Genomic DNA, 12,516 nt, shown 5'->3' with positions numbered 1-12,516 from the left:
TGGGATCTCCTTTGTGTGAGCTCTGTTTCTCTTTCAGACAGATTCAATCTCATGTAGCCCAGGGTGGCCTTAAACACACAGATCCTTCTGCCTCTTTCTCCCAAGTGCTGGGATTAAAGGTGTGTGCCCCATTGCCTGGCCTCTATGGCTGACTAGTGTGGCTAGCTTTGCACTCTGATCTTCAGGCAAGCTTTATTTGCTAGATCATAAACAAAATATCATCACACAGTAGCATCATGGAGGATGAACAGGCTCTCACCCCAAATGCTTGATTCTTGAGTAGGTCAACAGCCTCTTCCTGAAGCAAACAGACATCATGTTTCAAATGATCTTAATGTTTTAAAGATGGTTATTGTGTCTGTTAATTTTTTTATTTTTGGAGACAAGGTTTCTCTGTAGCTTTGGAGCCTGTCCTGGAACTAGCTCTTGTAGGCCAGGCTGGTCTTGAACTCACAGAGATCCACCTGCCTATGCCTCCTGAGTGCTGGAATTTTTCCTATCTCTCTCTCTCTCTCTCTCTCTCTCTCTCTCTCTCTCTCTCTCTCTCTCTCTCTCTCTCTCTCTGTCTCTCTCTCTGTCTCTCTCTCTGTCTCTCTCTCTGTCTCTCTCTCTCTCTGTCTCTGTGTGTGTGTGTGTGTGTGTAGGGGGGCTTATACTCACAGCACATGGGAGGCAGAGCCAGGCAGATCTCTGAGTTTGAGGCCAGTTTGATCTATAGAGTGAGTTCCAGGACACCAGAGCTACACAGAGAAACCCTGCTTGGGGAAAAAAAAGAAGAAAAAAAAAGGGGCTTCATTGGTCATGCTGTGTCTTCACAGCAATAAAACAGTGACTAAGACATGGAGTAAAGCCGGGTGTTGGTGGCGCATGCCTTTAATTCCAGCACTCGGGAGGCAGGCGATCTCTGAGTTTGAGACCAGCCTGGCCTACAGAGTGAATTCCAGGGCAGTCTCCAAAAAAATACAGAGAAGCCCTGCCTCAAAAAACTAAATACCAAATATCAAAAAAAAAAAAAAAAAAAAGAATTGTTACCACGTTAATGTATGCAAGGATTTAAAAAGAGCAAATACATTGTTTCTATTTTAAAGTATGAGCAAGTGTCTGGGCTCAGTCCTCAGCATTGCACATGCACACACAGGCATACACACTGTCCTCTGTTCTCCATACATGTGCCATGGCAAGTGTATACACACACACACACACACACACACACACACACACACAAATAAACAAATGTAATAATAAAGTTCAAATATTATGGCCAAAATATAAGAACTTCAATTTTACTGCTGTGTTTTAAACAGAAACGCATGACAGTTGTAATTTAAGAAGCGGTACTAGAGAGAAAGATGCCATGTGACAGAGCTTATGAGGATGTTTTTGTTTTTGTTGTGAGCCTAGACTTTAATGGCTGAGCCATCTCTTCAGTCCAGTGGAGGTTTTTTGTTGTTGTTTTTTAAATTACGGGGAGGGGAATGGAAAGGGAAGGGGGAGATCGACTTCTGGAGACAGGAGCCAGCAGAAGAAAAAAGAGAGGTGTGTTGGGGGGAGACAGACAGGCAGAGGAGAGGGGGGAGGGAGGGAGGGAGGGAGGTGGGCAGGGCCCTTTTAAAAGGGAATGTGGTGACCATGTACAGGTGGTGCTCTTAGTGTCTGCAGCTGAGGGCGTATCCTGTCAGAACCCCAAGGACAGGCCAGTACAGATGCCTGAGTACTAACAGTGTTCATAAAGATGTCATTTGACTATTTCCATAAAATGACAATTGAAGAGTACTGGTTATCTGAGAAGTTAAAGAGCCAGATACTAACCAACTAGAAAGTGTTAACACAGATGGGCAGTGGTGGTGCATGGCTTTAATCCCAGCACTTGAGAGGCAGAGTGAGTTCGAGACCAGCCTGGTCTACCAGGCTCCAAAGCCACAGAGAAACCCTGCCTCAAAAAACCAACCAAACAAACAAACAAAAGAAAAAAAGAGAAAGTGTTAACACTAAGTAATTCCTGTACTTCCATTACTGGTTTTTTTTAATTAAAAATATAGTCTCATTAGATCCAGGTAGTCTGGAACTTGTTCTAGAGTCAAAGATGACCTCCATCTGATCGCTCTGTCTCTACCTCCTCCGTGTTGTGACTATAGGTGTGCACCACCATACCAGCTCTGTGGTGTTGGGAGGAAACCCGGGGCTTGGCATGCACTGAGCAGGCACTTCATTAGCTGAGCTGCATGTATCCCTGCACACTGGAGTGCACAGTGTGGAGGTCTGGATGAGGACGGCCTCCTAGGTGTGCACCAGTGTGCAGGTCTGGATGAGGACGGCCTCCTAGGTGTGCACCAGTGTGCAGGTCTGGATGAGGACGGCCTCCATAGGTGTGCACAGTGTGCATGTCTGGATGAGGACGGCCTCCTAGGTGTGCACTAGTGTGCATGTCTGGATGAGGACGGCCTCCTAGGTGTGCACCAGTGTGGAGGTCTGGATGAGGACGGCCTCCTAGGTGTGCACCAGTGTGCAGGTCTGGATGAGGACGGCCTCCTAGGTGTGCACCAGTGTGGAGGTCTGGATGAGGACGGCCTCCTAGGTGTGCACCAGTGTGCATGTCTGGATGAGGACGGCCTCCTAGGTGTGCACCAGTGTGGAGGTCTGGATGAGGACGGCCTCCATAGGTGTGCACCAGTGTGCATGTCTGGATGAGGACGGCCTCCATAGGCTCATGCTTGAGTGGTTGCTCACTAGTTGGTGGAATTACTTGAGAAAGATTAGGAGGGTATGGCCTTGTTGGAGGAGGTGTGACACTGGGGAAAGGCTTTGAGGTTTAAAAAGCCCAAGCCATTCCTACTGAGCCCCCCTTTCTCTGCCTGGTGGTTGTCTCAACATCTAAGCTCTTGGCTACTGCTCTAGCACCACGCCTGTCTGTCTGCCACGCTCCTTGCCATGATGGTCATGACACCCTCTGAAGCGGTAAGCAAGCCCCCACTTAGATGTTTTCTTTTGTAGATGCCCCTGGTCATGCGGTCTCTTTACAGGAATATGACGTTTTCATTACCTGATATCGGAAAGCTGCAGGAGCTCAGACAGCTCCTCCTTCAGACGATCCAGCTCCTTCCTGAGCGGCAAACTGTTCCTCAGCTTTTTCACAGCACTTGTCCCGTTGCTGCCTAGCCAGGACCTAGACCAAAGCCAGAGAGAAGCTCTGGACGCTGTACCTCCAGTACAGCGCACAGGTGGCTGGGGATGGAGGTCAGTGCCCAAGCGCATGCCTGGAGCAAGTCAGGCCCTAGCTCCATGCCCGGGACAGCAAAGAAAAATAAAACAAACCAACCAACAGTCCCAAATACACATCTGAAAGTGCTCCACTGCTAACCCGAGCTTTCAACCAGACCTTTACTTTTTAAAAAATAATTCATTTAACTTTATTTTATGTGCACTGGTGTGAGGGTGTCAGATCCCCTGGAACTCGAGTTGTAGACAGTTGTGTGAGCTGCCATATGGGTACTTGGAACTGAACCCAGGACCTCTGGAAGAGCAGCCAGTGCTCTTAACCACTGAGCCGTCTCTCCAGTCCCCCAGATCTTTACTTCTAACAAGGCTGCTTCAAGAGGCTGCCTACCCTTGTGGAGTCATGTTACAATTATGGCAGCCTCTTCTAAGTATTGCAAAAAAATTAAATTTCAATCAGACCACGCCCATCAGTAGGTTTTAGAGTTGAAACAGTTACGAAGAAAGTGAAGATTCCTCTAAACCTTTAACCCTGTTCCCTGGAGGCCCTGCTGGCTGCATTAGCTCTGCACACATCAGGTGAGGGCAGAACCGAGAACCACGCAGCAAGTGAGCAAACACGGGGCGACACGGCACGACAGAGACACACCGAGGGCATGTGTGCTGAGGAAAGAGTCAGGACTGCAGAACCTAACTTTTGCCTTTAATTTTAATACTGGGTTGCAGTACCCTGTGCTCTCAAAGCCAACTCTTCATCTCTCCGCCTAATCCTTCTACTGGCTACACCACATCACTCTACCTCTTTAGCAACGGACTTCCCCTCTACCACCTCGGAGGAACATTTCTTTTCACCCAAGCCAGTGCCCAGCTGAAGTGGCTGGGGTCTCAGTTTCATTAACTACATAATTAAACAGATGCAGTAGAAAAGATGCTCTGGTTGTTTCTTGGATTTCCCTCAATAACCTTACAGGAAAAACAAATGCTAGAGAATGGTTAGAGGGCTAGGGCAGGGCAGCTGTCAGAAGGAGCATCCGGGAGGACAGCACCGCCCTCCCTGGATGGTGTCTCCTGCAGTGCCAAGAACAGCCAGACACAGGTTCCCTGTTACTGCCTGCAGTCTTGGGTGGAGTCTGGGGGTGTGGGTGAGAAAAGGTAGTGTATGCAGTGTGTGTGTGCAGGCATATGTTACCTGTGACTGTGTGTGTGTGTGCCCCTGTGTGAGTGTGTTCACAGAATGGGAAGGTGATTGAGGAAAGGGAAACACTTCAGATGTGGGAGTGAGTGTGCCTCAGGCATGTTTGTGCAAAAGAAAACTCCAGGAGAGGAGAGAAACAATTTAAAGAGTAAACAGAGCACTTATCCAGCTCCTCATGGGGATGCCTGAAAAACTGTGGGATATGTCCATCATACCCTGTAAGAAAAACTATGCTAAAGAGAGTGAAAATGTGCCTGACAAAGCCTTTAGACAGGAGATGCTTCAACTGACCATTTTAGAGTGAGCTAAAGCATTAAGATGTACAAAGTTTAAAAACTGCAAAACAGTGAAATAATCATAAATTTTTTTCCCCTGAGAAAGGGTTTCTCTGTATTGTTTTGGAAGCTGTCCTGGAACTGGCTCTGTAGACCAGGCTGGCCTCGAACTCACAGAGATCTGCCTGCCTCTGCCTCCCGAGTGCTGGGATTAAAGGCAATTGCCACCATTACCTGGCTAATCATTATGAATTTATCAAACAAACATTTATCCCAAATACCCTTCAAGGTGAAAGAAAAGTTACCTAAAAGGAGAACAGACTATCGGGAAAAGAAAGAGGACTCAGAAATTAACTCCAGCTGGACGGTTCTATACAATGGACAATGTGGGCCTGAAGCTGAGATGCGTGGGTAAGAAGGGAGGGTGTGCTGATCTCGATAGTGCACATGGGTCTACGGATGAACCGATGTCCACACAGATGGTCTGCAGAGGGCAGGGCCTGAGGCACAATGAAAAGGATGAGGCAGCAGGTCCTTACTGCTAAGTAAATGTGCTCATTATTTTCGATTCACTACTTGGCATATGAATTAATCCTGCCCACGGCACCTTTTAAGACTACAAGGTTCCCAAGCCAGGAGTACTAGCGCAGGCTTTAATCCCAGAACTCGGGAGGTGGAGGCAGGCTAGCCTGGCCTACAGAGTAAGTTCTCGAAAAACCAGGGCTATTTAGAGAGACCCTGCCCCAACACACACACACACACACACACACACACACACACACACACACACGGTTCTGGCTATGCATGTTGCCACACAGTTTCCCTGCACTGGCCTATTTAGAGAGACCCTGCCCCAACACACATACACACACACACACACACACACACACACACACACACACACACACACACACACACACACACACGGTTCTGGCTATGCATGTTGCCACACAGTTTCCCTGGACTGGCCTCCTATCATACAATTGTACTTGCTTAAAGCTACACTCAAACTCCACAAAGCCTTATAATGGGTTCACATAAACCCCTGAGATATCAACGTTCAAACCATGTAAAGGCCTTTGAGTAATGTTAACCCCCACCATAATGCTAGATTGTTATTAATTCCACCTATGAAGCCAAGAGTCTATTTAACTAATGACAGGTTCACCACCATGTCATGACAAATAGCTACTGACAACTGGACTGATTAACAGTGATCAATTTTCCCTGACTGTAACCCCTGAAACAGCAGTTTACAAAGCTGCTCTCCTCAAGGTCTGGAGTAAGCCACAAGCGTCTAAATGGAAAAAGAAAGCACACCTTGAAGAAATCAGAATCCACGGCAGGCAGCATGGTTCATCTAGACACAAGCATATTCTGAGCTGGTGTGTTCTTGCAAACCAGCAGACACTTCTAGTAAATGCTAATGAAGTTAACAAGAGCACGCTAAAGTACCTGACAGTCCTTCCACTGCTAAGTCAGGTCTGTCACTTCAGACTGCACTGACTTTCCACTTCCATGTGACACTCTGAATTTGCTAAGCCGACCATTGAGCCCATCACACCGTATTTATTCCAACCAAGGTTTATTTTGTTTCCTAGTGCTCATATTAAAGATGGTAATTTGTTGAATATTTAGGTGAAGAGATTATGAAAAATCACTTACATAAGAAACCCTGAAGAACACTGCTGAATTGTCTTTTTCTAGTTCTGGTCTGTTTTCATCATTTTGTCAGCTAGGCTAAGTTAGTTCTGGGACCCTGGGACAATCTTTTTTTTTTTTTAAAGATTTTATTTATTTATTACGTATACACTGTTCTGCCTACATGTTTGCCTTCAGGACAGAAGAGGGCACCAGATCTCATCACAGATGGTTGTGAGCCACCATGTGGTTGCTGGGAATTGAACTCAGGACCTTTGGAAGAGCAGCCAATGCTCTTAGCCTCTGAGCCATTTCTCCAGCCCCCCTGGGACAATCTTAAGCAACGGATGCTCACATAGCTGAGGTCTGAAACTCTTTAGTACTTTATCCTTGAGCCCCTTAGCTTGAGTAAGGTCTAACACCATCATTTTTTTTCCCTTGAATTAAACAACGTAAATTTTTCTACATCCTTTAGTCCAGGCATCCTCTTAAGGTGAATGCGGGCTGAGCCAGAGCGCTGAATGCACACGCACAGCCCTCTATGTCCACTGCCCCTCTAGGACAGCTAAGCTAGCGCCAGCCCTTCACGCCTGCCTCACTTCTCGATGCCCACCACATCAGTGCTCCCACATCCCCTTCTTCCTGTAGCCTGCTTTCAACAGTGGAGCATACTGTCAGAGGGATGTGTCAACATCATGAACACAGACAAGGATCACAGCTAGACTCCTGCCTCAGTCTAATCCTGGCCTCTCTCCCTTCCTCTTAGCCTTGTGGGGGTTGTAGCTAGACGACAATGGCTCCAATATCGAGCAGATAACACACAGGGGTCCAGTGGTAATGGACAGACAGCAAAGAATAATGTCTTAAGTTATGGCCAGTTACCAGCTTCTTTGAGTATAATCACTGAAACAGAATGGGACTGGCTTAAAGGAGTCTATTCACAAAAAAAAAAAAAAGAAGAAGAAGAATTAGGCTTAGCTGAGTGATGAATGTCTTTAATCCAACCGTCAGAAGATAGAGACAGACAGAGCTCTGAGTTTAAAGTCAGGCTGGTCTACATAGTGAGTTGTAGGCCAGTCATAGCGACATAGTGATAGCCTGTCTTGAAAATCACAAACAAAACAAAAGAAACAGGCTTACAAAAAATTACCAAACTGCTATGTTAAACTAATCAATGATAATATTTTCATGAATATTGTTTGTCCTTTTACTTTGCAAAATATGATTTATAAAAATGGGCTTATAGTGTTTAAAATCAGCTTTCTATACTTGACATTACATTATGAACATCTGCTTCAATCAAAATATTAATGGCAGCTTACTAAACATGTCAGATATTTTATATATATGTATACATATAATTTATTTGTTTATTTTTGTGACAGGGTCTCATTATATAGCCCTGGCTGGCTTGAGAACTCATGTAGACCAAACTGGCATTGAACTCAGAGATCCTCCTACCTGTTTCCCAAATATACTGAGATTAAAGCAAAATACTGCACATCCTACTCATATCTAGTTTTTAAAATTTAAAAACATTCTTTTACAATTACCCATTCAAGATGATATTTTATAAAGACATCTCTCTCTGTCTCTCCATCTCTGTCTCTGTCTTTCTTTTCTCTCTCTCATTTTGAGACAGGGATTCATTATGTATCCCAAACTGGCTTGCCTTGATCTCTTCATCTTCCTGGCTGCCTTCCAAAGGCTGGATTACAGCCACATGTCACCACAACTGATGTGTTTTTCTGTAAGCATGTATTATTATTATTAGAATTAATCACTGCTGGGCACACACCTTTAATCCCAGCACTTGAGAGGCAGAGGCAGGCGGATCTCTGTGAGTTTGAGGCCAGCCTGGTCTACAGAGCAAGTTCCAGGATAACCTCCAAAACAATACAGAGAAACCCTGTCTCAAAAAACCAAAAAAAAAAAAAAAAGTTAATTACCTTTGAACTATCTAAATAGAATGGAAATGCTCAATGTGTAAAGAATTGATTTAAAAAATTTAAATCTTGGGGTTGGAGAGATGGCTCAGAGTTAAGAGCACTGGCTGTTCTTCCAAAGGACCCGGTTCAATTCCCAGCACCCACATGGCAGTTTACAACTGTCTTTAACTCCAATTGCAGGGGATCGGACACCTTCATACCAATGCACATAAATAAAGTTAAATAAATTATTTAGAAAAACAAAAAACTTAAATTTTTTTGCATGTATCTTGTATTAAACAATAAAAAATGGAAGTGTTTTTGTAACTTTAAGCAAGAAACATAAGATATCTTTTCTCATGGTTTCTATATCAAATATATCACTAAAATTTCTTTTCCTGTAAAGTCAGAACTACATATAAACATAAACTGTAAGAGGCTGTTTAAATAACACCTTTTACTTACATGAGGGTTGTTTCCACCCTTGAGACGTGTTCAAGGTCTTCGTCAGGGTCTTTGAACCCAGTGAAGGAATAATAGGACCTATGCCATTTGATGGGTCTGTCAGGCATCCCTGTAGCTTCCTTGAGAGGCTGGGAATGCACATTAGTGTTCAAGCTTTGGATGTGTTCAGCAGACAAACTGCAGGAGTTGAGAATATACAATACTGTGCTTAGCAGATCGCTGGTGTGCAAAGTAAATCTGACTGCTCGAAATCCTAGAGAATATAATTCCCCAAACAATTAATACAGACGATTACTTGTCTTACCTTAGAATCATTTCTCTTGAAACAATTACACAATGAAAATCTTTAAAAACATTTTATTACCCATAAAAATCCACCCCAGTAAATGGAAAATGAGTTCCTCCTCCAAACCCTGGGTTCCTTTTTAGTTGGGCTTAGTGGTACACTTACTCCTCCCAGCGAGGAGGGGATGGAGACTGTGTTTCAGTGCTGCCATGGATCTCGGCACTAAAGAGAGGGCAGGGCTTTCATGTCCGTCACACAGTTTCTAGAGAGAGAAGGGCGCACAGGGACACCAGCCACTGAACCATCTCTCTAGGCCCAATCCCCAATTTTTAAAAGCAGCTTGAAAATTACACAAGGGAGCTGGAAATATAGTTCAGTGGCAGAGTTCTTGCCTAGAACACACTAGGTCCTGGTTTTTTTTAATAATTTATTTTTATTGTTTTATGTCCATTAGTGTTTTGCCTGCATCTATGTTTGTGTGAGGGTGTCAGATATTGAAGTTACAGACAGTTGTGAGCTGCCACGTGGGTGCTGGGATTTGAACCTGGGTACTCGGGAAGAATAGTCAGTGCTCTTAAACCACTGAGTCATTTTTTACTCCCAAGGCCCTAGGTTTTAAAATTTCATTAAGTATTACTATTAGTACCTTAGACAGGGTCTCACTATGTATCTCTGGCTGGCTTCCAACTCACAGATGTATGCCTGCCTCTCCCTCCTGAGTGCTGGGATTAAAGGTGTGTGCTATGACTTAGACAAATACTTTATAAGCATATGCTCATGGTAAATTTTCTCTCTCTCTCTCTCTCTCTCTCTCTCTCACACACACACACACACACACACACTCGAGTAAAGGTCTACTAACACGCATATAATCTCAGACCTTTACTAGATATAACGTTGTTAACAGTTGGTATATAGTCTTCGAACATGTATTAAATATGAGCTAATCATGCACATGTGGATATTCATAATCAAAAAATGTAAAACTAAGCTGGTCACGGTGGTACAGGCCTGTAATTCCAGCTTCTGGGAGAGGTGAAGTCAGATGGATCGGGACTTCAAGGTTATCCTTGTCTACATAGTGAATTTGAAGCCAGCCTGGGCTAAGAAACTTTTCTTCAAAACAGTAAAACTAGCCCTGCTCCCCCCCAACACTACTACTACAAAAACATTTAAATAAAACTTAAAATCCAGTTCCTTGATCACATGAGACCCACTCATTTAAAATTGTTCCTTTTAGTATAGATGGCATCATTATGGATCTATTATCCATACATGAACCTTTTGCTTCTTAACTTGGTGACCTTTAGATGGGCCGACTGACTCCATCTTAAGATTAAAAGCCAGCTTATTACAAGGTCAAAATAAGTTAATTTCTGTTTTCTGTAAAACTTGGGTTTGTCTGTGTCTTGACCCATTTTCTGGAATTTGACATGTTCCACATCTTATACTCTGACTACACCCTGCTCTCCACCCTGATAAGATGTTCTGCCAAATGATTTTGAGATGTTCAACCAACCTCCTACATAACCAAGAATCCCCCAATCTTTGGAAAAGTTCCAAGTCTTGCAGTTTTGGGGCTATAGAAGCCTCACTTTCTCCTATGTTCAATGCCATCTTTTCAAACCCTGCTTTAGGGAGATAGCCCTGTCTGACAGAAAATAAAGCTTGCTTAATTTGACCAAAAGCATGCGGGTTGGTGGTCTTTGTTCTCACTCGTGGATCTACACCTTCCACATCTGTATGTTAAATGAGCATTATGCTTTTCAGCAGCTGCATGCTAGCCAGCGTAATAACCACACATACTTATCACTTCCATGTGAGACTGAAATGTGCTGGCTTTGCTAATCTATCCACTGATCACTCAATCATTGATCACACAGGCAGCTATCCAGGACAATAGGACACGTCCTTTAGATCTTCAGGATTCCTTTTGAGAATAGCAGTTTTGCTGTTTTTGATGAGGTCATTACAAGGTACATTCTAGAAATTTATGTGGGGCCGGGAATAACACCACTCATGGGTAAAGCACTTGTCTAAGTGTGTGAGATCCTGGTCCAATCTCTAGCACTAGGAAGGAAAAGTTTGAATCTACACAGCCCGCAACAGAGTGTGAAGAAGCTTTTCTTCCTTATTCTTTTTGAGACAGGGTCTCACCCTGTAGTTCTGATTTGGAACTCACTATGGAGGCCAGGCTGGCCTCAAACTCACCGGACCCTCTTGCCTCTGCCTCCCAGTGTGGGATGGGAGGCGTGTGCCGCCACGCCTGGCTTGCAGAAGCACTCTCTCATGTGCAGACATCATCAGTGTGGAAAGGTCAGCAGCAGGGAGGACAGCGCCTGACCCCTTCAGCTTCCTTCTTTTACTGTTATCTGACTTACAGACCTTTCTGGAAGGGAGATATTCTGATTTCCTTTGGTATAAAAATGCTTTGCATATTAATACTACCCTTTTAAAATCATGCTTTCTTTCAATTATAATTTCTTTCTTCACCTGTTCTTGCTAATGAATAATTCTCAATTAACCATTAGCTGACAGTAGAAGATTTTTGGACTTTGTTCAGTCAGGGCTGGCTATAGCTACTTACTTAAACATTAATTCACAGAAGTTCTTGGTGAATTCTGTTCTGTTTTAATGCTTATTCTGATAACAGTTCACTTCCTCTTGGGACACAAAAAAAAAAAAAACCCAAAAAAAACAAAAACCCTTAGAACTAGAGAAATGATTAGGCCTTTAAGATTTCAATGCATTAGCCAGGTGGCTTTAATTTCAGCACTCGGAAGGCAGAGGCAGATGGATCTCTGTGAGTTTGAGACCAGCCTGGTCTACAGAGCAAGTTCCAGGACTACAGGACTACACAGAAAATCCCTGTCTCAAACAAATAAAAAAACCAAAACAACAACAAAAGAATTCAATGCATTGTTATGAAAATAAAACAAAATACCCTAATAAAGCAATAAGGACAAAGACTTGGAAAGTAGAGAGGGGCTTGTTGAGAAGAAGTTTCGTAGAAATGGGAGGGAGTGGGAATGAGCAGCAGGGTTTAAAATGACCAGAATGCATTACATTATGCATGAAATTGACAAAGAAAAGAAACAGCCAATCTCTTAGTAATATCCAACTGTTAATGAAAATTCAGTAATGAAAAACAATTTTGTTGGGTGTAGTGGCACAAGCCTTTAATCCTAGCACTGGGGAGACAGATGTAGGCAGATATCTGTGAGTTCAAGGCCAGCCTGGTCTACAAAGCAAGGATAGCCAGAGATGTTACACAGAGAACAACTTAATTTTAATTTTGTGTTAGGTCCAAAGTGTTCTTCCAAAATGTCAGTGTTGATGACCACGTCCTACCAGGAGCACTCTGACGGGGTAAACAGAGGGTTGTTATTGGGTAAGCTGAATGTCCTAAGGCAGGTTTCTGTTTACCAGGGCCTTGTTGGGCAAGGACATCTAGTTCCTGGTTTATCTGGACAGCCTGCATCAGGTCATGTAAAATGCTCTTGCTTTTCCACC

At 43.8% G+C, this 12,516-nt stretch overlaps 1 protein-coding gene across 6 annotated transcripts in view; it reads right to left on the bottom strand.

Annotated features, from left to right (window-relative positions):
- Tcaim (T cell activation inhibitor, mitochondrial) overlaps positions 1–12,516 on the bottom strand; it is a 34,096-nt gene that overhangs the window by 8,688 nt on the left and 12,892 nt on the right. For all 6 annotated transcript variants that reach the window (XM_013122197.3, XM_013122198.3, XM_013122196.3 and 3 more), the window contains 2 exons: positions 8,718–8,970; positions 3,041–3,163 (listed from right to left, as the gene is read on the bottom strand). In XM_013122197.3, the coding sequence (XP_012977651.1) occupies positions 3,041–3,163; positions 8,718–8,970 (376 nt within the window). The remainder of the gene's footprint in view (positions 1–3,040; positions 3,164–8,717; positions 8,971–12,516) is intronic.

Source organism: Mesocricetus auratus, unplaced genomic scaffold (genome assembly GCF_017639785.1).
Source record: "Mesocricetus auratus isolate SY011 unplaced genomic scaffold, BCM_Maur_2.0 Super-Scaffold_100691, whole genome shotgun sequence".
Classification (NCBI taxonomy): domain Eukaryota; kingdom Metazoa; phylum Chordata; class Mammalia; order Rodentia; family Cricetidae; genus Mesocricetus; species Mesocricetus auratus.
Note: the sequence above shows the minus strand (reverse complement) of the source record. Positions and strands in the feature narration are given on the sequence as shown.